At 39.2% G+C, this 25,247-nt stretch overlaps 3 protein-coding genes across 4 annotated transcripts; 2 read left to right on the top strand and 1 right to left on the bottom strand.

Annotated features, from left to right (window-relative positions):
* The first annotated feature begins 492 nt into the window (after positions 1-492).
* Positions 493-10,194, top strand: LOC116331230 (calcium-responsive transactivator). 2 transcript variants are annotated; one of them, XM_031753837.2, is made up of 11 exons: positions 493-561; positions 1,275-1,351; positions 1,445-1,529; positions 1,721-1,853; positions 2,288-2,536; positions 3,318-3,482; positions 6,020-6,121; positions 6,623-6,715; positions 6,813-6,932; positions 7,034-7,161; positions 8,308-10,194. In XM_031753837.2, exons 1-11 carry the CDS (start codon positions 493-495, stop codon positions 8,332-8,334), a joined length of 1,248 nt encoding a protein of 415 aa, XP_031609697.2. In that variant the 3' UTR covers positions 8,335-10,194. The 2 variants fall into 2 exon arrangements, with proteins under 2 accessions (XP_031609697.2, XP_039460190.1); XM_039604256.1 differs by lacking the exon at positions 2,288-2,536.
* A 234-nt stretch (positions 10,195-10,428) lies between these two features.
* On the top strand, positions 10,429-13,763 carry mtg2 (mitochondrial ribosome-associated GTPase 2). The gene is made up of 8 exons (XM_031753792.2): positions 10,429-10,441; positions 10,584-10,689; positions 11,360-11,459; positions 11,614-11,761; positions 12,452-12,567; positions 12,690-12,908; positions 13,003-13,141; positions 13,264-13,763. Exons 1-8 carry the CDS (start codon positions 10,429-10,431, stop codon positions 13,635-13,637), a joined length of 1,215 nt encoding a protein of 404 aa, XP_031609652.2. The 3' UTR covers positions 13,638-13,763.
* Positions 13,764-14,873: 1,110 nt separating this feature from the next.
* Positions 14,874-23,597, bottom strand: LOC116326654 (cadherin-2A-like). Its single transcript, XM_039604319.1, has 16 exons — positions 23,353-23,597; positions 22,877-23,011; positions 22,639-22,785; positions 22,397-22,541; positions 22,101-22,276; positions 21,839-21,967; positions 21,308-21,490; positions 20,812-21,149; positions 20,565-20,707; positions 20,245-20,469; positions 19,901-20,125; positions 19,468-19,586; positions 19,096-19,167; positions 16,809-16,917; positions 16,628-16,687; positions 14,874-16,359 (listed from the first exon to the last, which is right to left on the bottom strand). The coding sequence occupies exons 1-15, from the start codon at positions 23,443-23,445 to the stop codon at positions 16,635-16,637; spliced, it is 2,292 nt and encodes a 763-aa protein (XP_039460253.1). The 5' UTR covers positions 23,446-23,597; the 3' UTR covers positions 14,874-16,359; positions 16,628-16,634.
* Between the last annotated feature and the right edge of the window lie 1,650 nt (positions 23,598-25,247).

Consider the following 25,247-nt stretch of genomic DNA (forward strand, 5'->3'; position numbering starts at 1 on the left):
ATTACACATTCCCTGATTCAGTGCTGTTGTAAAAATGTGAATGGTGGGATTTCCACATTTCCTGAAATGCTAAAAGCAACTTTGGCTACAGCTGATCCTTAAAGCTTTTGCGCACTGAGCTGCTGTTCCAAGCAGACTGCTTTCTTGAATCAAACGATACCCCGTCTACAGTGAGGGAAAGTGGTAGGCTACTCACTGCCTGGACTATACCAAAATCTGAGGGAGAGGGATTTCTCCCTTACCATCGTATCCTTTTATATGCATGTAATTATTTGCACGCAGATCATAAATATTCGCTTAAGGGAAATCCTCTGTTTAATGCCATTCAGATAAGTCAAGTGTTTTCTAATTTTGCATCTTTCGCGACATGGCTCTGGTTTGGTCAGTACCCCTATTCCTGGTAATGGAGAAACTATGTAACCAAATAGAAGGCTGCGCTCGAGATAATAAATATTAGAATAAAAGCGGCTCTTTTATTTCCCATATGACAAAATGTCGGTGGCGTTTTCATCGGCGCGCCCCAGAAGTAAAGGGGAGGTGACACAGCAAACCATTCAAAAGGTAAAAAATCCTAAAACGTCGCGACATTTCTATTTAGATCTTCTAGCATGGGAGCATGTGATCCCCTTCCAGTGCAGAGAAAGTAGCCAGTGGTGAATATCAAAGAAATGGCAACTGGTATTGCAACGTTACAGTCAATTGAAGGTGCGAACCAAACAAAGCCATCGCGGTGATGTAGACGAGCGCTCGGCTTAACGCCGGCTGGATCTCTGCTTTCTTGGTGATGCTGTCTGTCATCCTCGCAGATATGAGACGAATGGGAATATTTTAGTGTGAGAAATTGGAAATCCGCTTTATATTTCGTCGCAAGATGGTTAACAAGAATTCTCAAAGCAACAGCTCTGCCCTGGTGTTTAATTAATTAGGCTATAGGTTGAAAGTGAAGGCAGGTGTTACAGTATATGTCCTAGGGCACCGCTTTTATCCTTGATTGAACCGTTTAGCGCGAAAGTAAAACGTAAACCCCATCCTTGAAAGCCAGACTTTCAAACGGCGTCCTAAAAAAAGACTGAAAAATGAGTTCTTCTTTTGGCTCTGTTATATAAAAAGAAGATGAAAAGGGTGACCCAGAAAAAAAACATTCAAGGGCTGGATAAAGTTCTGAGAATCAAGCACATCACTGTTTTAATAAAGTATTTGTTAGTTAATAATTTACTATACACTTATAGGACTTCAGATACAGTGGAATGAAGTTATTTTATTATTTTCCAAAGATGCTGGATGAAAATCATCATTTAATACAATGCATAATGGATTACCAAAGCAAAGGCAAGACAGCTGAATGCACACAGTAAGTGTTTTTTTCTTTCCTCCCTGACCAGTACCTGCTAAATATCAAAGTATAGCACAATTAAGACTGGTTTTCTTCTTCTTCTTCCTCCAGGTATCAGCAGATCCTGCACAGAAATCTTGTTTACTTGGCCACAATAGCTGATTCAAATCAGAACATGCAGTCATTACTACCTGCGGTAAGTCTGATTTGTGACTTCAGTAATAGCAACTATCAAATATAAGTATACACTGTGTCCACTGGGAAAATAGAACATTAAAGGAAAACAGAAAATAGATGCATATAAATACAGTGTGAAAAAAAATGAACTGCATATCAGTATTTATTTATGACTGCCACTACTTAAATATTACGTCTGTACACCTTTAGCCTCCCACTTCCAGTATGTCTTTGGGTCCCGGAGGGATGGGCCAGAGTGGGGGACATGGTCAAAGCAACCTCAATGACAACATGGGACCAGCACTGCCCGCGACATCAATGATGCAGAGCCAAATGAGTAATGGTGAGAGTTAATTGCATACCTGTGTTTTACAGATAAGCCCTGAATCACTTATTTCAGCCCAAAGATGCCTCCCGATTTTGTTGTCTGTCCAGTGTCTTGCTTGCTCGTCTCATTCTGACTTAGCTGCATGTTTGTCTGCAGACACAGTACCATGTCTTGTCTGCCACAGTGCCCGCACTTCTTTATTGCTTCATTGCCTTCATGTATCTGTGGTTTTAAGTTCAGCCAATGAGTCAGATAGTTCCACAGTTATGTTACTATATTCCCTCTTCTTGTGAAAACTATACACACATCCTTAACATGCGTTACTCTAGCTTTGTTCAACCATGCACGTCTCCTGTGAAGATGAACTGAATGTGGGGCCGTGGTTAACATGATATGGCACCACAGGGGAATGTGTGGTGGCTGCTCTGACTGTGCGTGTGTGTTGTCAGGCCTCAGCCATGCCCCCATGCAGCAGCAGTCTGGTCAGGTGCAGTCGGCTATTCCCTCCACCTCCCTCAGCCTGCCAGCAAGCAGCTATGGCAGCTCGGTCCCTGGGTACAGCCACGCTGCACCCTCCTCCCAGGGCAGTATGATCCAGGGCCCTGGGCCTGGTTATGGCTCTTCCTCCTCTTCTTCCTCCACATCCTCATCTTCTTCTTCCTCCTCCCGCAGCAACCTCAACATGCATTCCAACCAAGGTGAGCCAGGTATCGTAAAACCCAGTCATCAAGAATTGGTCTCTAAACCATCATGATCTGATAGTCAGGAGTTACCACCTCTCGAGATGCAAGATGCCATATTTGTTTTTTACTTGTTTATGTGTATTATGCAAGATTTGGCATTTAGAGGATTGGAATGATGAAAATAATCTTTACAGGGTGAAATACTGTACATGTTAAATCAGTAAAACAGTTGGATGATGACCTCTGAAGCTGTGCCCCTTTTCGAGCTTGCATAAAAAATATGCCTGCATGCATATCTTAAACTTTCCTCCTGTGTAACAGACAAATACGAAACACATTCAGTTCATCAGTGAGGTGTCCTGCCTCCTTCCTTCTTCCCTTTGCTTCAGGTTTCTCCTAATTTCTGAGATGCACCCCTACTTTCCTTGGATGTCCATGTGTATTTATCGTACTTCTGTTAATGCGCTGACTTTGCTGGCTTTGTTTACACTTAAAGCAGCATCTTGAAAGCATTTCTTTAAAGATATTTTTTTAAAAGACCCTTGACTGCTGTATGCTATGGATCCCTTTTGGCTTTCCCCCTGTGTCCTGATTGCCTTGGACCTCCTACATTTGTTTGTTTGTGTAACTTTACACATTTCTGTCAGGCTCAGATCTGGAAATTCTGCTTATGCTCCAGAAGGCTGTGCATTCTGGAGCATAAGCAGAATTCATCAGCATTATAGATGAAGTTTATCTCTATATATTAATGTACAAGATCTCCCCCTCCCCCCAAATAATCCCACCTCCTCCACAGTCTCCATGATGCACCAGCAGTCTGCCACACCACACTACTCCTCAGCCCAAGCTGGGGGGCAACATTATCAGGGACAGCAGGCCATGGGCATGATGGGTCAGGGCAGTCAAGGAAACAGCATGATGTCTCAGAGGCCCATGGGATCCTACCGCTCTTCCCAGCAAGGTAGGTGGTAAGATTTCTTTACGCTGCTTTGGTATGGCTGTTGTTTCAGTGAGTTTATTTGGACTGATTTGTGTACTTATGTACACTTGTGTGTAGGTGGGTGTGTGTGAACACCTGACTGTCTGGCGAATAGTTTTCCAGGTCTTCCAAGTGTGGCGGTGGTTGCCAGTATCTAAGTTTTGAGATGGATTTTCAGTTGAAAGCCATAGTTGCTGCAAAAGCCCCTGATACGTATTGGTAGTATGATGTTCCAAGATTATAAAACGAGAGTGATATTAGACATCTGGAATTGTGTAGGCTCTAGTTGCCTTCCTGTAACTTTAAGAAGTAGCCTGGAGATGTATCACTTGTGTCACATTAGGTTCCTATCTCTGTAAATCACTTAACTTGCAATGTCAGTGTGTGCCTAATAATAGCTCCTCTCTGTCCCTTTATGTCTTTCAAAGGGTGCAGGCTTTGAAGGCATGTAGTAACTTAGATTTAGAAGAAGGATGTGATACTAATTCCAGTGCAACAGGCCATTAGCACTAGTACCCTATTGCATTATAGTGTGAAGTGCTTCCAGATAGATGTGTGTTACAGGAATATTGTGTCCATGGTTAAGCTGTGTAAATTGCCCACCAGCCTTTGGTTATGTAGTTGTTGCAAGGGATATTTTGATTATCTATAGCTAATTGGAAGTGCAAAAGACATGTACAGTTGTGGTGAGAAGTTTACATGCACTCATCCATCCATCTTCATCCGCTTTATCCGAGGCCGGGTCGCGGGGGCAGCAGCCTAAGCAGAGAAGCCCAGACCTCCCTCTCCCCAGCCACCTCCTCCAGCTTATCCGGGGGAACACCAAGGCGTTCCCAGGCCAGCCGAGAGATATAATCTCTCCAGCGTGTCCTGGGTCTGCCCCAGGGCCTCCTCCCGGTGGGACATGCCCGGAACACCTCACCCAGGAGGCGCCCAGGAGGCATCCTTGTCAGATGCCCGAACCACCTCAACTGGCTCCTTTCGATGTGGAGGAGCAGCAGCTCTACTCTGAGCCCCTCCCGGATGGCCGAACTTCTCACCCTATCTCTAAGGGAGAGGCCAGCCACCCTTCGGAGGAAACTCATTTCTGCCGCTTGTTTCCGTGATCTCGTTCTTTCGGTCACTACCCACAGCTCTTGGCCATAGGTGAGGGTAGGGACGTAGATCGACCGGTAAATTGAGAGCTTTGCTTTTACACTCAGCTCCCTCTTCACCACGACGGACCGGTGCAGCGTCCGCATCACTGCAGCCGCAGCACCAATCTGTCTGTCGATCTCCGGCTCCCTTCTCCCATCACTCGCGAACAAGACCCCGAGATACTTGAACTCCTCCACTTGGGGCGTACATGTACTCATCATGGACATAAATGTCATGGTAATCTGGGGTTTTGAATGATTTCTCTGAACTGTTCTTGGAATGATTGTAGAGCAATCAGTTGTCTCATTGTTGCCTCTTTAGTGCACTTGTTAATTTAATTAAAACCAGAACAGCTGAAACGGATTAGCCACTAGCTGCTTAACTAACCAGATCAATATCCCAGAAGTTGAACTGACTTGATGTTACACTCAGATTAAAATATGTACTCAGTGAAAATCTGAGAAAGAGAATTGTAGAGTTACACAGATTGGGAAGGTCCCTTAGAAAGTGAAGATTCCAAGATCATCAGTTTAAACAACTGTACATAAGAATAAGTTATTCAGATGTGTAACTACTTTGCCAAGTTCTGGAAGAAGACCCAAACTGAAACCAAATATTAGTGTGGATGTATGTATATATTGTAACCTGTCTGAACCTGTGTGAATCTGAATTTACTGAATTAAAGATGTATGTTGTACAATCATTCCACCCTAGAAAAATTATCAAAACCCTGAAATTGCCATGACATCTGGCCATGGTGAGTGAATATAAACTTCTGACTACAACTGTATGTATTAGATTGCTTTGGTATGAGTGCGTTCTGTGATTCTGCCCATCTTTGTATGGAATTTTTGGCTTTGTTGTAGATTGAAAGGAAATTAGACAATGTTGACTTTTGTCGCAGTTTTCAGAGTTCTTGTTATTTTGTAATTTTCTGATTCTCTAAGATACAGTTCAGATAAAAAAACGGAAGTGGAATCTGGAGTTTCTGCACACCACCACCAAACAAATCCTAATTTTCCCGAATAACAGACCTTCTGTGCTCTACACTTTATCTTCAAAAATTGCACATCATGCATTTTTCATTTAATCAAGCAGTGCAATTGTTTCACTTTAATTACTATATCTAAAATTTGGGTAAAAAATAAATCTTCCTTCATATTCTTTTTATTTAATATTATCAATTTAATCTATTGAAAATCATTTTTCAGTGACTTGTACAGAACTTTATTTACACAAGTTATAAAACCATAACTGTAATATTAATTATTTTTATTTTAAGCTATTTGTAGTTCTCCTGGCCACAGCCACTTAGTGTCCAACACAGCGGCCAGTTGGTTCGACCAGTTGTTTAACCAATCATGGTCTTACCTGTCTTGCAGGATCTGCACAGCAGTACATGGGACAAGACGAGTTCTACGGAGAGCAGTATGGACACACTCAGAGCTCCAGCGAGCCCATAAACCAGCAGTATTACCCTGATGGTAATCGTGCACATTCATAAACTTCATACACACAGCTTTCAAACACACAATCCCCATTGTAGGTCATTCCATTTCCCTTTAGCACTGTCCTACAGGCCTGAGCCAGATTTATTGCTGAAGCTCTTCCTCCCAACTTTTCAGTGTGGGAGACAAAAGTAATGAAAAAAAATGGAAAACTCTGACATTGGTCTATTTTCTGCCACTGTGTCTGTGTCCATACTGTCCCCTTTGGTGTGCCGAAATTTCAGATTTCAGAGAACGATATAGCAGCGTGTCACAGAGAGAGCTCAAACTTCATCTGGGGCGTTTTTAAAAAAATGCTTTGTGTGATACGTTGAAGTGAAAAGGCTGGCAAAATGGTGTTCGTGTGTAAATTTGTTGATGGACATTTATTATGAATGTTTCAGCTGCAACCTGCAAAAAATAACTTCTCTTTCGTCTGTCACTGGATTTTGCCTTAGCAGAGGAGTTTTTGCATGTGTTGAATCGTGTTCTCTGCAGGTCATGGGGAGTATTCATATCAACAGTCTTCATATGGTGAACAAGGGTATGATAGATCATTTGATGAATCCTCACAACATTACTATGAAGGAGGTAATAATAATTTCTTAATTTAAATTGCATTTCTATATTTTATTGTTTAAATAAATACTTAACTATAGTAAGGCACGTCTGATATGTCCACCTCCAGGTAACTCTCAGTACAGTCAACAGCAGGCCCAGTATCAACAGAGCTCTGGCCAGCAGCAAGCCTTCAGCCAACAGCAGTACTCTTCTCAACAAGGCTACAGTGGACAGCCCCAGGGATATGGTGAGAGTGACTCATACAGTCATTTTTGTGCGTTCAGGCAAATTTAAACATGCACATAAAACAACTGAAAACATCCACCTACTTGAACTCCTGTGCTACAGGTCCAGTCCAGGGAGGATCATCTCAATATTCTCAGTATCAGCAGAGTCAAAGCCAACAGTATGGATCCTACCGATCTTCCCAGGGAGGCCCTGGAGCGCAGACGCAGAGGCCGTTCTCCTATGAACAGGTACATGAGACATTTTAACTTAAAAGCAAAATGTATGTATTATTTAGGTATAGACATACTGGCACAAATCTGTGCATGAAACAAGAGTAATAAAATAACACAGGACCTTGCTGGACCCCCTTTGTCTCAAAGAATTGTAATTGAATTTGACCATGATCTAAAACACTGTTTCCTGTTTCCTTATATAATTACACAAAGCAACAGAAAATCAGATTCATGTAGGACCAGTGAAGTAAAAACAAGATGTTGTAGTGTGTGTCTGTTTTAGTACTAATAGAAACATATACTCTGAAAGCATCATGCAGACAGTTGTGGTCAGAAGTTTACATGCAATCATCATCAGTATGAATATAGTGTAACTGTTCATTTCCCACGGTGGAGAGCATGCATCTTTAATGAATAACTTGTTCTCATGTACATGCATATTTAATGACTTAAAAACCAAGAATTGGGTGCACATCTTTGAAATTATTTTTGGGTTTTCTGTAATCCACACAGGCTCAAAATGATATATACAGACTAAAATATATACATAAATCTCCAGTAGTATTTGGTTAAATGTTCTTTAGCAAGTTGCACCTAAACCAGACACTTCTGGTAGCCATCAACAAGCTTCTGACATAATCCAAGTTCAGTATTTGGCTGCTCTCATTGGCAGAACTGGTATAGTTAATTTAAATTGGCCGGTTTCCCAGCAGAAAACCTTTTAAGCATAGTCCAAAATTTTTCAGATTTGCAGATTCCAGTTCATGGCATGTTTGAACCTTGGGAATTCCCTGGGTTGTTTCTGAATATCCTAAACAATTTCCTCTCATCTGAGGGTGACATTTTGGTCCTGGCATCTGAATAATTTATACTTATTGTTTGAATCAATGATCTTGGAATCTACAGTTGTTTTGAATTGGTTCTAAGAGACCTTCCCAACTTGATTAAATCTGCAATTCTCCTTTTTAGATCCCCACTTTCTCGAACATTTCCCATTGTTTTAAGTATTGGTCTACATCAAAGAACAGTTCAAAAAATAACTAAAAACAATTTTAAATTTAAATTTATGCCCATGATGAGTATATGTAAATGTCCAACCACAACTTTAAGCAATATATAAATAAATAAATCCAATTAAACATATATTTTTTCTAATTTCAGGGTCAATATGGAAATTATCAGCAGTGAGGCACCACAATGTTTTGCTGGTGGAAGAAAGTGTGCGATGGAACATTCAACAGTAATGAACTGGGCTCAGCTATGGATTAGATCAAGCTGCCATCAGATTTATTATCCTCTCATTAATCATCATTCTAGCTAAAATAATTAATCCAGTCAAATGTGACGCTTCCCTCCTCCGTTTTAATTTCAACAGGGTTGTAGCTGGTTGTGGTGCTTGCAAAACTAAGGCAGTTAATGTAACCATTCTATACAAGCTACTAAAAAGGGTTCTGTGGAGCTGTCACATGCACCTCAGCAACATGCACAAATGAACTTGTTCTCTATCCCTTACCTTTATTGTTTTAAGAGCTTTTGATGTTATTTTATCTTTGGTGCACAGCGCAAGTGAGACTGTGGGACTAAAAAAAAAAGCTAATTAGCCTTGAAGAGAATATTCTTTGATATTTGATTAGAAGACTATAAATCTTGCTCTTATTCCTGGTATAGACACTGTTATATCTCATGGGTACATTCTTCAAAAAAAAGGTGAAAATGTTGGTCCTTAAACCTGACTTGATCATGGGGTTTGTCTGTGTTAGTCAAACTGTGATGTGTTGCTGTGTGGTATAACATTATGTGTTTTCACTCTCTACATATGTCTTGCTGAGGTAATCGACATAATAGATAGTTGACAGATGAAAACTTACAAATGTGTATCATTGTCCATGATAATCTTACATCGTGGTAGTATTTTTGACACTATATTTTGAGTGGCATCGCTCTGCGCCGGCTTATAGCGTCTGTGCAGGGGTAAGGAGTGTTGCGCTCTGATGCCATAAAGTAATGATTTTTACATAAAATTGCATTGCCACTTTGTCTGCACTTTATTTTACAGTGACAGTGTATGTATTGTCTAATATTTTGTATCGTAGCGTGATTCAGGCTGTTTTTAAGAGATGATACTCAAAAAGCCAAAGTAACACGGGAACAGAACAGTAACATGTCCTGCACCTCAACTTCAATAAGTGCAATACACTCAGCTCTGTCAGTCATGTTGAGGTTGGCTCTTACGGTGAACTTTACGTGATTATATGTAGTTTTTTTGTTTGTTTTTTTACATACAGCTGTGATAAAGACAGAGATCGTTTGTCTCAAGTTATTCAGTGTTATGTTACAGAAAAAGAACAGAATGTGATAGACTATTTAAGAATATTACTTCTTTATTTAGGTGACTTAGAGGCAGATATGTGAACATATCAAACATAAATCTTACTACTTTAGCATTTTTTTTCTTTGTAAAGTTTTTATTGCTATTATTTGTATTAGATTAAGGAATTCATGTTAGAACAATAATACAAGTGTTGCAGCGGTATAATTTTTGTACATGCACAAGAATTTACCTTTTTCATATTTATTATCGATCTATCTATCTGCAAGTTATTTCTTTGTTTATTTAGTTAAAAAGAAATCAGACACCTTTTTTTATTTCTGTGGTTGTGAGGGTCCAACTTAGCAGTATTTTGTTATAACATCTTGTTGTAACTCAACTTACCTCAGAGGGGAAGAATAACACAACAACTGTGGTCATTCTGCAGGGGTTATCAAGGATGGGAGATACCTGGCTGTCAAACAGCTGATTAACTATGTACCACTCAACACTGACAATCACAGGCGTCTCTAAATTGGTATCAGTTTCTCATTTTTACTGTGAACCAAACATGTGTGGCAAGTCGTTTTCCAGTTCTACGTAGTGTGTCATCACTCATGGGTGGTATGCCTTGTTAGTGTGCGTGTCGGTGTGTGTGGATGTGCGAGAAGGAGAGTTTGATGTGCATAATCCAAATATGAATGTTATCTACTTATCTATTGTAAGACTGCATCGCCTGATCTTTTCTGCTGTCTTTTGTTACTATTTGCTATACAAAAATAAATTAACATTCACCTTTTGTGTGTCTGGATTTTGTCATCTGAACATGAGTCAGAGACTCTTTAATATTTCATTGTATGCTCATTAGTCACTTCATTGGGCACACCTGTTCAGCTTCAGATTGCTAGGCAATAACTCAGTGCATCACAGAATTTAGACAACTTAATATGCTCAGGTTGAAGCCAAGCATCAGAATGAGGAAGAAAGGTGATTTTAGTGACTTTGTACATAGTATAGTTGCTGGTGCCTGGTGAGCTATCTCTAGGGTTTACAAAGACGGGTCTCAGGAAGAGAAAATATCCAGTGAACAGCAATTCTGAGTAAAAATGTCTTCTTGTCACCAGATAAGAATGGCCAGACTGCTTTGAGCTAAGAGGAAGGCAGCTTCTTAAATCTATTCAAAGAAGAATTAAGGCAGTTTTAAAGGCAAAAGGGGGGTTCAACCTGGTGTACTTGTAAGGTTTACTTTCAGTCTCCGTCATGTGTTGATTGCAACATGGTTAGGTCACTAAACAAACTAGAATATCTGTCATGTCTGCAAAATAAAATAGATTCTAAACCTAAACTTCAGCAAACTTTTTTTTTTTTTTCTAAGGTAGACACATTCTAGAGTTTTGGGTTGAAAATATGAATTCTTTGGCGGTTCAGGTATGAGATTTTCTTTTCTTTTGTAGCACAGCAGGTGGCGGTAGTGGACCACAAAGCAAAGGCAAAGACTGATTTTGACCGTTGCGGCTTCCGTAGATGTGTTGGTCGTAGTATGTAAACGCGTGATGGGTAGTTACGGTCGTATCGAAAACGCCAAATAATTATATATAAGGGAAATCAATGAATAGACATTTAGATTTTATAAACCCTTACCTATTTCCCCCGATAGTTTCCTGTTTATTACGCTGGTGGTGATGCGTATTAACGTAAACGGTCGACGTGACATTGACAGATCGCTTTTAGCTACTTTAAAACTGTAACCGGTGTGTGTTTGTTGAACGCTATAATGTTGGCAGCGTTATCTAGAGTTAAAATCCCTCGCTGGCCATGCTCGGAATTACTTTTAAGATGTATTTTCGAACAAAAGGTCGAAAGAGGTGAGCTGAGCTCCCTCACACTCAGTTCTGCGCCCTGCAGTAGGAAAGTCGGCGGTGTCAGAGATGTCAGCACCTCGAGTACACTGTGCACCAAAGTCCGCGGAAACTCCAAGAAAATGGAGATGTCTGAAAAGAAACTGGTATGTTAAGCGTTAAGTTAAAGCGTATTTTACACGGCTTATTTCTCAGGATATTTGCATATTTACAAAGCATAAACACACCTGTTGTGGAGACGATCAGAGTCGTAAACATGGTTCACTGTACTGTGAAATTGCTTCTTTTTGCGCCCCATAGACCCGTCACTTTGTGGACCACCGCCGTGTGAAGCTGTTGGCTGGGTCAGGAGGTAAAGGGGCCAGCAGCTTTCACAGTGAGCCTAGGAAAGAGTGGGGTGGACCGGATGGAGGGAATGGAGGTGATGGAGGAAGCATCATTATAAAGGGTAAGTTTGATTGGTTACAGGAATGTTTATTTGCACTATCTGATTTGCCATGTAGAAGTCAATATACTCTCAAGAGTAAACAGAATTTTTCAATCTTCCGTTGTTCAGTTTCTGTGAGCCTGTGTGAATTGCAGCCTCAGCTTTTTGCTCTTAGCTGGCAGGAGTGGCGCCCGATGTAGGTTTTATGCTGCTGTAGCCCAACTGCTTCAAGGTTCAGCAGGTTGTCTTCCTATCAGCTCACCTCTGACCTCTGAAATCAACAAGGCATCTTCACCTGCTGAGAACTGCTGCTCACTGGATATTTTCTCTTTTCAAGACTGTTATGTATAAATCTTTGAGACCATTGTGCTGGAAAATTCCAGTAGATGAGTTTCTAAAATACTCAAACCAGCCCTTCTGGCACCAACAATCTAGTCACATTCAAAGCAACTTAAGTCATGTTTCTTTCCCATATGGTACTCTGTTTAAACTTGAGCAATTGGTCTTGACCATGTCAAGATGTTTTATACATTGAGATGTTGCCATCTGATTAAATATATGTTTTAATGAGCACCTGGTGTACCTAATGAAGTGGCCGGTGAGTGTATATATAGAGAGGAACCAAAACCAGGATCAAATGGACAATAAATTCTTCAATAAGAATGAGTTTTTTCATGCTTTTATACGTATTCCTTTTTTGTCTGCTTTCAGCTGACCGCTTTGTCAAATCATTAGCACAAGTAGTTCCAGTTTACAAGGGGGAGGATGGGGAATCAGGGGGCAGCAAGAACTGTTATGGTCGGAACGGCAGCCCAACCTACATTCGTGTGAGTCCCTGCATTTCATCATAAACGGCACCCACTTTGATCATGAGTCCGGCCTGACCTTACTTAACCTCTCCTGTGATGTTTTTTGTGTGTGTGTTTGCTTTTTTTAAAAATCTATAAAGGTACCATTAGGAACTGTAGTCAAGGAGCAAGGCAAAACCATACTGGACATGACTGAGCATGGTCAGGAGTATCTTGCTGCCTTTGGAGGGGCTGGAGGGAAAGGGAACCGATTCTTTCTGTCAAATGAAAACCGTTCCCCAATGACAGCTACTCCTGGAATAACAGGCCAGGAGCGGGTCCTTCAACTGGAGCTACGTACCATGGCACATGCTGGACTTGTGAGCAGACCCTGTTTCTGAAGAGAAAACTGGCTCAAGACTTTTCATCAACACAAATATATTGAGGTGTTTTTATTCCCTTTCATCCCATCAGGTTGGCTTTCCAAATGCTGGGAAATCATCTCTGTTGAGAGCCATCACCAATGCTAGACCTGCTGTGGCTGCTTACCCTTTTACAACTCTCAATCCTCATGTGGGCATAGTCAATTACAGGGATCATGAACAAGTTGCAGGTAGGTGGTTTTAAGCAAAGATTCTAATTGTTTATTGTAGGAGAAAAAAAGTTTGTTATTATAGTATATTATAGTTTGATAAAGTTGAATGATGTTGGGATTTTTACTTTAACTTTATGCAGTTGCTGACATCCCAGGCATCATTCGAGGAGCCCATCTAAATCGAGGCTTAGGAATCTCCTTCTTGCGCCACATAGAGCGCTGTCGTTTCCTCCTTTTTGTTCTGGACTTGTCGGCTCCAGAGCCCTGGACCCAGCTCCAACATTTGCGTTATGAACTGGACCAGTATGAGCCTGGACTGTCCCAGCGGCCTCAGGCTATCATAGCCAACAAAATGGACCTATCTGAGGCCCAGGAAAAGCTGGAAACTCTTAAAAGCAACGTTTCCCAGAGGGTCATCCCTGTTTCAGCTCTCACAGGACAAAACACAGAGGAGCTCATTCTCCACCTGAGAGAGTTGTATGATGGCTACCTCCAAGGGGGAGGTAATGGGTGACGGGAAATTCAGTGGTAGGAAAAACTGTCCACTTGCTTAATAGAAAATCTGTATGTTAAATATTTATATTGGACAATTTAGAATGTATTTTAATTTCTCAATAAATGTATAAATAAAACATAAGAGTTTGGTGTTTAATTAATGATGGTATTTACACAGACAATATTTAAATGTATTATTTTATAAAAAATGAACAGCAAAAAAGATTTTCAATGCTGCCTTTAAGTTTTACTTGATTTATTTATTTTTTTACAGATATGATTTGTCAGGAACAAAGTTATTGAGAGTTGAAAGTAGATGGAATTCCTCACTGAACCAGCAGAGGGCATGTTTGTCATGTTTTATTGCACCTCAGTGGTAGTTATGTAAATAAAGCTCCATATAGTCAAAGTAAAGACATCTAAGGATTTGTGGAGAACTTAGCACAGTTACTGTGATGAGCAGGAAACTTCAATTGATTTTTACAAGCTCCTTTCATGTGGAAGCAATGGGCCACATTCCTAGTGGACGATCTTGGTTTACATGAATAGTAGGAGAAAAGTATAGGCTATAATATGATATAGCTTTTTGTGCACTTTGCTCAAAACATAAATCATGTTAATAAGCTATATTCATTTTGTAAGTCTAAATGGTGTTATTAAATAATTTAAAAAGATTTTAATTACAAAGCTGCGCAATCACGTTCTTCCACCAGGGGGCAGAAGAATCAACAACAACAAAAACAGCCGCGAAGCGCTGCAACTATTAAAGTTGAATTTTAACAAAGGATTTGATAGTGTTAGCAGGCACAAATAATAACTGGCATATCTGCCATAGCCCGTCTGTTTCTAGTTAAAAGATAAATAGACCTTCCAGCTCAGGTTTGTTTACCATCATCTGGGAAAATAAAGTTGTTTTTTTCTCGCTTTAGCTAACAGCGGTTTTCTCTAAGAGCTAGCTTAATAAATATATTCATTCCTGTTTGCTGTAGACCGGAATTTCGCTATAAATTATCATATTATCCCTCTTCTTAACCAGCAAGAGGTTATGAAGTCTGTAAAACCTTATAGATGGTTATTTTTGGGTGGGTTTTTTTTTTTTTTTTGCTTTTTACTTTATCTCTGGATAAGTTAATATTTTTAAAAACATGTAGCACAAACAATTCGATTTAAAACTACACTTTGGTAAATGTATAGGTATTGCTTGTAATTCTTATGTCTTTTACCTCTTATGTCAATAAGATGTCTTGTTTTCAGAGTGGTGCGTTAAATGACCCAGGATATCATCAAACGCCTCTGGGGAAGGATTAGCTGCCAGCCCGGGAAAACAAGGTCAGAAAGAGCGCACTCAGCAATTTCTCCACTTTTAATTAAGTGTAGTGCATGAACCTTTACAGGAGGCACTCACCTCACTTTCCAGAATAAATGTGCTCTTCTGCTGGTCTCCTCAAATAGGTTATTTGAAAGAGCTGCAAAACATTGTGCTTGATAATTGATATGAGGCATCTATGCTGATGGTCTCTTTGGTTTCCTCTTAAGACTAAACTTGGTCTGGTCTGTTCAAAGGACATTTTCCAGAAGTGTCCAGAAGGGTTTGTTCAGATACAGCTTTGTAAACCTAATCAATACTGTCATGTTTCCAGAGAGAAAATGCTTTCTCATTTCAAACAATTCATAGGTTTTCTGTCCTTTTCTAATTGTGCTCTCATTAACTTCAACATTTAACAAGCTAACTGAGGCCTGCATAGTTAACAATTGTGGCATTGTGTTAACACACGCTCCCATTCTTCAGACTCAAAAACTGCCAAAACCTCTGCCTGCACTTGCTGATGATAACAGAAACATTTTTTAAGTTGTATCTTCAGGCATTTTGTTACTAACAGCCTGTCACAAAAACATAATTTGTTCTGATTCCAGGAGTTTATTTATAGGATTGTCGGTAGATTAACGGCATAAAATAAAATTTTTGTACTAACAAGACAGGAAAGGACTCACAGAAAGCAAGTGAACTTAAAATTTTACCATAGGAAAAGGTAAAAAGAAAGTAAAAAGCATTTCCCTGTTATGACTGTTGATAACCACATTCACTATCTAACCACTATCAATGTCTAATGATATCCGAAGTGAAAGTAGCATATGTGTACCATTCTCAGCTCTTAAGTCAAGTTTTCTTTTCCCATAACCCAGACTCCATGTTACCGTACCATCTTCTCACAAAATTGAACTATACTCTGGCTTTGCATTTTGTTTAGCTAATATTTAGATCAAGAGCAGCCATTTAAAATGCCTTACTTTTCATAATATTGTAATATACACTTATGAGACTGTTACGACACGGCTCAAGGCCGCAACATTAAAAAAAAGGAGACGAATAGCAGAGTGTAGGTAGGAAGAGGTTTTATCTTAAAATGGCATAGGAGGTTGGCTAAAATGGCTGGTGCCACCAAGGCAAAAGCAAGTGAGCTCCCCGGAAGCTTGCCTCAGGTATGGTTTTATCCACACCTGACTAGGTGTGGCCAATTAGCACCAGCTGAACACATTAAGATGATTAGGGGCTGCAGAGGGACGTAACAGAGACATATTAGAGACTATGAGTACATTTGAAGTTAGTGGGCTTGTTGATCAAGGCCAGAGTATGGATACCCCAGGCCATTTCAGGGTCAAAGGAAGCATGAGAAACTGAGCTGGCACTGAGCTCAAAGTTGTGATCTGTGGAGAGCATCCTGCTGGAGAGTATTCAAATTCTGAAAAATATAGACAAAGGGGTGAAAAAGAAGAGATAATACATTAATAACAGAATGTAGCTGTTTAGATCTATGTTTGCTGGATTTAATACTTTTTTGCTATTGCCTTATTTAGTTGAATTTTTAGAGAATATAGACAGAATCCCATTCAAGTCTTGAAAGTTAGAAATAGAAAGTTGTATGAATTAGCTTGTTTCAGATGACTTAACAATAGCAACAAAAGTGTCTGTAAAAACCTTTCACACGAAAAGGTCTCATATTGCTTTACCCCAGGCTTAGGTTGTCCCTGCAGATGTCTCATTCCCATGTTTGAGGATGCTTCCAGTGGCTGGAAAAATCAAGCATTTAAATGTTAATAGTTTTGACCTAGCAAAATATCACAGGTTTGCAAAATTCTTAACACCTGGTTACTCAGTTATAATAAGAATAATTATTATAATAATCTGTACCATGCGTAACATTTTCATGACTAAATGATTGTGCCATTGAGCCTTCCTTTCGGGACTTTGAAATCAGTGCGCAGATTTTGGATCCTTCAGGTATGGCTTTATTTATCACCTGAAAAGAAACCAAACAAAGAAATGTCAAACCATGGCAGTATTTCATGTTTGAAATACAATTGTCATCCAAGCCCATCATGCTAAGCTGGCATGATGTACTTTTGTAGCTGTCAGTTAAGCTTGTGAAAAGACCAAATTCAAAAGTTTTGACATCTTCTGTTCAAATTTCCAAACCTATATGTGACTCCGGTATTCTTAATGAAAATGTAAAAAAATAAAGACTTTTGACCAATAAACACTTATTTTCTTGGAACTATGTAGTTTTATTAAAGAGCAGAAAAGAAAACATTACACAAGCAGGAGTAAGTAGCATCTACAGGTGCACAAAACACCCGCAAGACCTTTAAATGGTCTCTCAGTCTAGTTCTGTAGGCTACACAATCAAGGGGAAGACTGCTTACTTGACAGTTGTCCAAAAGACAACCATTGACACGTTGCACAAGGAGGGCAAGATGCAAAAGGTCACTGCAAAAGAGGCTGGCTGTTCACAGAGCTCTATCTCCAAGCACATTAATAGAGAGGCAAAGGGAAGGAAAAGATGCGGTCGAAAAAAGTGTACAAGCAACAGGGATAACCGCACCGTCGAGAGGACTGTGAAACAAAACCCCTTCAAAAAAGTGGGGGAGATTCACAAAGAGTGGACTGCAGCTGGAGTCAGTGCTTTAAGAACCACTACGCACAGATGTATGCAAAGCATGGGATTCAGCTGTCGCATTCCTTGTGTCAAGCCACTCTTGAACAACAGACAGTGTCAGAAGCGTCTCGCCTGGGCTAAAGACTAAAAGGACTGGACTGCTCATGAGTGGTCCAAAGTTATGTTCTCTGATGAAAGTAAATTCTGCATTTCCTTTGGAAATCAGGGTCCCAGAGACTGGAGGAAGAGAAGAGAGGCACAGAATCCACGTTGCTTGAGGTCCAGTGTAAAGTTTCCACAGTCAGTGATGGTTTGGGGTGCCATGTCATCTGCTGGTGTTGCTCCACTGTGTTTTCTGAGGTCCAAAGTCAACACAGCCATATACCAGGAAGTTTCAGAGCACTTCATGCTTCCTGCTGCTGATCAACATTATGGAGATGCAGATTTCATTTTCCAACAGGACTTGGCACCTGCACACAGTGCCAAAGCTACCAGTATCTGGTTTAAATTACCATGGTATCCCTGTTCCTAATTGACCAGCGAACTCGCCTGACCTTAACCCCATAGAAAATCTATGGGGTATTGTGAAGAGGAAGATGCGATATGCGAGACCCAACAATACAGAAGAGCTGAAGGCCACTATCAGAGGAACCTGGGCTCTCATAACATCTGAGCAGTGCCACAGACTGATCGAATCCATGCCATGCCGCATTGCTGCAGTAATTCAGGTAAAAGGAGCCCCAGCTAAGTATTGCGTGCTGTGTGTGCTGTACATGCTCATGTTCATACTTTTCAGTTGGCCAAGATTTCTAAAAATCCTTTCTTTGTATTGGTCTTGAGTAATATTCTACTTTTCTGAGATACTGAATTTGGGGTTTTCATTAGTTGTCAGTTATAATCATCAAAATTAAAAGAAATAAACACTTGAAATATATCAGTCTGTGTGGAATGAATGTATACATTATACAAGTCTCACTTTTCGAATGGAATTAGTCAAATAAATCAACTTTTTGATGATATTCTAATTATATGATTGGCACCTGTATTTAGGACAATTTTCTGTTATTTCAGGTTTAATGTTTTTTTAACAGGATGATATGTGTGTAATCAGCTCAAAGTAAATTGCGGTCACTCATTTTTTTGAGAGAACCTGTGAGGTAATAGTAAAAAATAAGTTCAATGGCACAGACAATTAAGACACATTATATTTGGATTATGTTACAATTATGGCACCTCGTATAGCAACTGCCTGCTCCTTTTGGTCTTTTCACAAGATTTGTTGAACATACAACCTAAAATATCACAAGAACAGTTTTATAATCTGTCCAGTAGTGATAGTTGATAATAAAATTGTCCAATGCCAATTTTTATTTGGACTTTGTGACTTTTGCAGGAATTCATTTTCGCACATGTCATACTCCTCTAAGTGGCCATGCATCACAGTTGAAATATTTGTGACAGGCTGCAATTCAGAGCCACTCATTTAAAAAAAACAGCAAAAAAATTTTATTATTAGAAAAATATATATTTTGCAACACTTACTGGATTCGTTGTGACAGTTTTAACGTGAGACATTTCTTGCATCTGGTTCTCATTTTGGTTCCTGACACCTGCCTCAGAAATGGTAATAGTGTTTTAAGTTTTTCCACTAAAACCAGTCACAATTAAGTTTACATACATTCAATAAATAAAACTTGTGCTGTTGGATAATTATATCTAAGTCTTATATCTTGGTCTAAGTTATTTTAATCCCTTTTAAAAGAATTTAATAGGCTCATATACATTAAAAAAGTCACTTGATAAGAGAATCAACAAATATTCACAAAAAGTGTCTGTGCTTGTGTGCAAATATGTGTTCTTGTATTAGCGTACAGTAAAAAGAAAGTATATGTAATTTTATGATAAAGTATTTACTGGGCAGCCTGATCCTGGATTGTCAGTGTGAAACGTCATCAGTTGTTCTTCAAGGTAATTATCTTGGATTTTTACAGTCTCTTTCTTGCAGAACATCAGAAAAGCCACAGAAAGTAAACCTAAAGCATAAAAACCACACAAAGAAATGCACATGTCCTTAAAGTATTAAAGTAATAATTAGTTATTATTCACTTGCATCAGGGAAGACATCTTTAAGGCCAGTTTAATTAAAAAAAAAAAAAGAAGGAAAAAAACTTAACCCAAAACTCTAATCGTGTATCACATTATGATTTTGATGATTTTTTTTTTAAAAAAAAAATTCCCAGGAGAATTGCATTTTTGTCTTTATGTATCGATCATCTTTGGCTATAACAACAACAATTACAAGTTATCTTATTCATAATACTTGATTAATTTTGATCATGTGTCCAACCTGTAATCAGCAGCATGGCCAACAAAATAATTCCCACTCCTCCCGCTCCTAGTGTGGTGCCAGATGTCCTCACATGACAGTTTGGGATTTCTGAGTCTAAGCAGCTGCAAACAGTAACTGACAGGTTGTGGAAAGCTGATTTCCCCTGTTGGTCAGAAACTTCTAGCAACAGCTCATGGTGATCGGAATGAACTGTAGACTCTTTAACCAAGTTGACTGAATAACCTGTGTGTCCAAAATGAATGCATTTTCAATTGCATTGCTAACAGTCAGTGAGAAGGGGCTTCAATATATTATTTTTGTGAGTAATATAAGCTTGAGTATCTACAGACTCTAAAGCTTACCAACGACAGGGTCAATCTTCCACTTGCCCTCAACATCTCCATGGAGCTTGAAGGTGAAAGGGCCACTGTAGGGCTCAACATCTGAGTCTAAAGCTGTGATGTTGGCAAAGGATTGTCCATCAGATTGGCACATTTCAATTGTGCTTACAACCAGGTATGGAGTATGATCATTGTCATTCTTAATGCGGATGCTAAGAGTTGCAGTGCTTGTCATTTGTGGTTTCCCTGGTGATGAAAAAGTATTGCACCTTGTTTAGAAATGTAATGAGGAAATGTAAATGAATAATGGGCCAAATATGCAAATACTTATCGATTCATACCATCGTCAACAGCACATATTGTGACTACATAAATGTTGTCTTTAACAAACTCTGACTCTCGATCCAAGGACTTTGATGTGGTTATGTTTCCAGTGTCGGGGTCCACTTTAATCCAACCAGCTGGATCGTGTCCTATCATGTATCTGAAACATGTGTCAGACATTTCTAAAGTGTCTACTGATGTAGTAATGTTGTATGTTTTTGTCTTGTATAAGTGACATGTAATTGTATAGTTGTCAAGACTTACTTAAATGTGTTTTTGTTGGCAACATCAGGGTCTTTAGCTGTGACTGTTGCCAGGTATTGGCCTTCCTTAACATTCTCAGGGACCGCAGTTTCTATGGAAGTCTTGTCAAAAACCGGAGGCTCATTGACATCCTCAACAGTCACGATCACTTGATGCCTGGATGGAACTGTTAGATTCACAAAGCTCATTGCAGACCCAGTAGCAGCAGAAGTAGATGTGGTAACTACTTTCCAAAGACCAGTGGTGCTGCGATTTTCCACTTTGCATGAATAATAGGGGATCTCATTCTCTACAGTGATAGTTATATTCTTCAGAGCACCATCTTCGTAGTTTAAAGGCTGTAAAAGGAATTAAGATACGTAGATATGGTTAAAGCTTTAGGTGCTCGGTCTGAGGGTCTGATATCAACTATGGGAATCAGGGAGTCAACTATGCAATCTGAGTGATTGTAAAATGTAATTGTAAATATGTGTGTGTTACATAATCACAAAAATACCTTTTCCACATGGAGTAGTCCATCGTTTGTCTCAGGATCTGTAGTTATTCTGAAGTTGTTGTTTGTGTCTCCTTGGATTGTATATTTGGCTCTCCAGGCTGGGGTTCCTCTGGTGTCTTCATCATGAACTTGTATACGTGACACAAGAACATTTGTCTGTCCTTCTTTCACTTTTTCTGGGCCCTCGGGTCACAAAAGAGGAAGTTGTAAAATAGGAAATGATTTTGATTGAATAAATTTATCACATTTAATGATTAAGATTACAAGATTAGGTATTAAATTAAGATTATGATTTAAGATTAGGCACAGGTCTGTCGGCTGCAGAGTGGAGGCGCTTCTGGGTCAGGGGTCACCACGCTCTCACTCTCCTGGAAGTGCGGACATCCAAACATAGTTGAGCCTGGAGGGCCGGGGGAAGAAAGCGGGAGAGAAAAACACACACACCACACAAAACACACCACAAGCCGGTCGTCCAGAGAGGACTGTCCGACCGTGACACAATTATTGTGACTGAAATAAGTAACTGCTCACTGTTTGCTTTGTGATGACAGGAAGATGATTATTTCCATCTTCTATATTGATTATGATGGTGCAGGAGCTGGACTGCGGTTTTTCTCCATTGTCTTTGGCCTCCACTATAATGATGTATTTCTCAGCTGTCTGATGGAGAAAAAGAAAATATCGCTCATCTTGAATGTAAATGGATGTCAAACATATTGAATTTGGTTGTTGAAAGATTAAAATGGAAAGTTTTAATTTGAGAATTTTGCCATCAAGCAGTAATTTCTCTCACCTCATGGTCCAGACATCCCTTAAAAGAAATGACTCCAGGTCCTGTCTCATTGATCTCTTTGAAGTAGAACTCAAGATCTTCAGATTTAGGTTCCACTGAAACTATTTTAAGGTGAACTTTGTTATATTTCTCACTTATGTCTTGATCTGTTGCTTGAATTCTACCCACTTCAGTGCCTGTTAGTATCAAAAGGAAATAACGATTATTTTATTTAGATTCACTGTCACAAAAATGATCATTTTGACACCGTAGCATTAGTAATTTAAATAACATTTCTTTCCAAATGAGAAAATTACCCTGTAATGTTGACTCTTTTATGGTGAAATTGTACTTTTCAAACAGAAATTTTGGAGGGTTGTCGTTTGAGTCCAAAATCTCTATATAAATCCCGAGCTGTGTCTCTAGTTCATGTTTTTCTCTGTCAAATGCTTTAAATTTAAGCTGCAATGGAAAGGCAAGAAAGAGGAAATAATCAAATCTCACTCCATGCATAGCTTTTACTTTCCATAAGATATATTTTTTAAAAATTTCTTCTTACCTTAAGAGTTTGATATTGTTCGCAGTCCACAGAACGGAGGACCTTTATTTCTCCTGTATATGGATTGATTTCTAACACTTGCGTTGGTTCCTCATCGACACCTTGTCCTTGTATCATAAAAAGAACGAGGTCCTTCTCAACCTCAATCTGTACCAAACATGAGACACAGCAGCAGTGAATTTTGGAATTATCCTTCTCTGTCTCATAATATGTGTTACATTTTAAAGCATGCACTCACTTTGCCCAGTGAATATGGGAAAGGTCCCTGATAACCTTCATCAATAGTAAAGGAATCAATGATCCGGTTTCCTTTTTGACGCAGCAAAAGTTGTGAAGATGATCTGTGGACTCCCCAACACTGCAAAAGATTACACTGGAAAAAATTCTTGCAGTAAATGTGCAGCACAACATATTTATGAGTATTATATGAAAGTCCTTCGCAGATTTTTCATCTTTAAACACTGCCTATAACTCAGTATAATGTTGACAGACATAATAATTGATCAAGATAGTTGTGCAGTTCTTAATGATTTAATTCATACGTGATCCTTCTAGTTCTTGAATGTGAAAATAAGTAGTATAAATGTTAAATTAATAAAATGTCATTCTCGTGTTCTTAGTGCTATTTACAGTAAAATTTGTGTTGAAATCTGAGGCAGTAAAAGAAAATTTGTAAGTAAACAATAAGTACTGTTTTAAATATTTAACTCTTACCAGAACCAAAAGCAGAATCGGGTGTTTTAACTCCATATTATATCCAAGAGATGGCTCGCTTTGACATTTGTGCAGACTACTCACTAAATGCATGAGTGGAAATTCAGCTACGTGCCAATATGAGCTTTAGCAGATGGGAGGGTTGATATTGATAAACGGGCCTTTAAGTTCATCCATCCAATAATCTGAATCTGTATCATAAATGTGTGCTATACTGTGCTGTATTGAATGTATGTAGTTATGTTTTAAACAACACCCCGACACCAAAAAAACAAAACAAAAAAACCAACAGATAATCATACATATATACTGGATATATAATGTATAGCATACAGTTTCTTCTCAGGCAGTTTGTTTATAGGAAACTGATAGGAGATCAGCATGCTAGATAAGCTGCAGCTGGCTCTACTTTCCCTGCTGAGACTTCAGCATTTACCATCTGTGTGTTGTGAGGAAACAGAACTAGCTTCACACAGGTTTCCTGTTAATAACCACCTTGGTAAGCATGTGTAATCTAGAGGAGTTAGAGTGCAGTATGAAAAGGGTTGATGATAGAACTTGAAGTCAACTCCTGCTATGTTTGGTTTAATAAAACATGCCAGATGAAGAGGTGGAGGGACCACCAGCATTTTCAGATGAGTGGCTCTGAGAAGTCACTGACTTAACTGAATGCACAAAGTTTAACCTGATTTTGCTAAAGTAATATGCTAATTTCTTCATTTTTCAACAGTGTTCTGCAGATAATCACAATTAACCATTTGAACAGTGCTTTAATTCATCTGATTTTTTACATTTTATAAATACATTCTTAAATAAATACACCCGATATAAACTTTTAAGTCAAAGTTTAAAAAATGTCTTTTGGAGTTCAAACAGCTGTTTATTTGGAGAGATGTGGTCCTTACTGGACAGCCAACACAAACATATGATTATATATGTAGTACATGATGCACTACTCGAGATCAAACAGTATCTCCAAAGTGTTGTGATTTGCAGATTTGCTTGCTAGGCCTCTTTGGGGTTTTATCAGGAAGGGCAACCAGCACTAAAATGTGCTGGATCAAAACATGCTGCTACAGTCTGTAGTGACCCCTTGTGGATAAGGGAGCAATCAAGTAGCACTGGAGGTTAAACAGAAATATTTAAAATGAGCTCAACCATAAACAACTGCATCATTAATACTGATTCACATAACACTAAGTACTTTTTCTTTTGATTGAATTTATGTACGGTTTGGCATTAATACAGTTTTATGTGTAATATGCTATTGTTACTTTTGCTAAGGAATCTTACATGAATTCTCCAGCACTTGTCATTGTGAGCTCAAGGAAATAATTAGATGTAAACTTTATAATGTTTCAGCCAGTTAGGTTTGCAGAACGGTGTTGATGTAAGAGTTTTGCACAGAACTGTACTGCAGCCTTCTCTGCAGTTGATGTGGTTTTAGAGAACTCTATGTCACATATTCTTGCAGTGGGCATGCTATGACTTTTGACATATGGACAAAAAAACACTGGGGGCTGCCAATGCTACCCCTCAGCCTCCTAGTAGATCTATGGTATGGTATCAATTTCAAACTCCTTGTTGCCTTGTTCTCAAGATATTGCATTCACGGGATTTTCAGAAAACCTGACCTCTGGCTTTGAGGTCAAGGTCACTGAGATGCAAATCATCTGAAATTTTTAGTAGTATATCAAATTCAAAATCCTACATCACCTCATTTTGTGGTCAAGGCAACTGGGATTCTGGCCCATTTGGGACCTGTACAACTGCAGTGAAAACTCTGGCTGCATTGACTACGCCAAGTCAGATAGTAGATGCATATCTAAAGATGCATGTGTAATTTACTTTTTGTGAATAAAATGTTGACAGAGGTTGCCAAAAGCAGCATGTTT

This window comes from Oreochromis aureus, linkage group 20 (assembly GCF_013358895.1).
Source record: "Oreochromis aureus strain Israel breed Guangdong linkage group 20, ZZ_aureus, whole genome shotgun sequence".
Classification (NCBI taxonomy): Eukaryota; Metazoa; Chordata; class Actinopteri; order Cichliformes; family Cichlidae; genus Oreochromis; species Oreochromis aureus.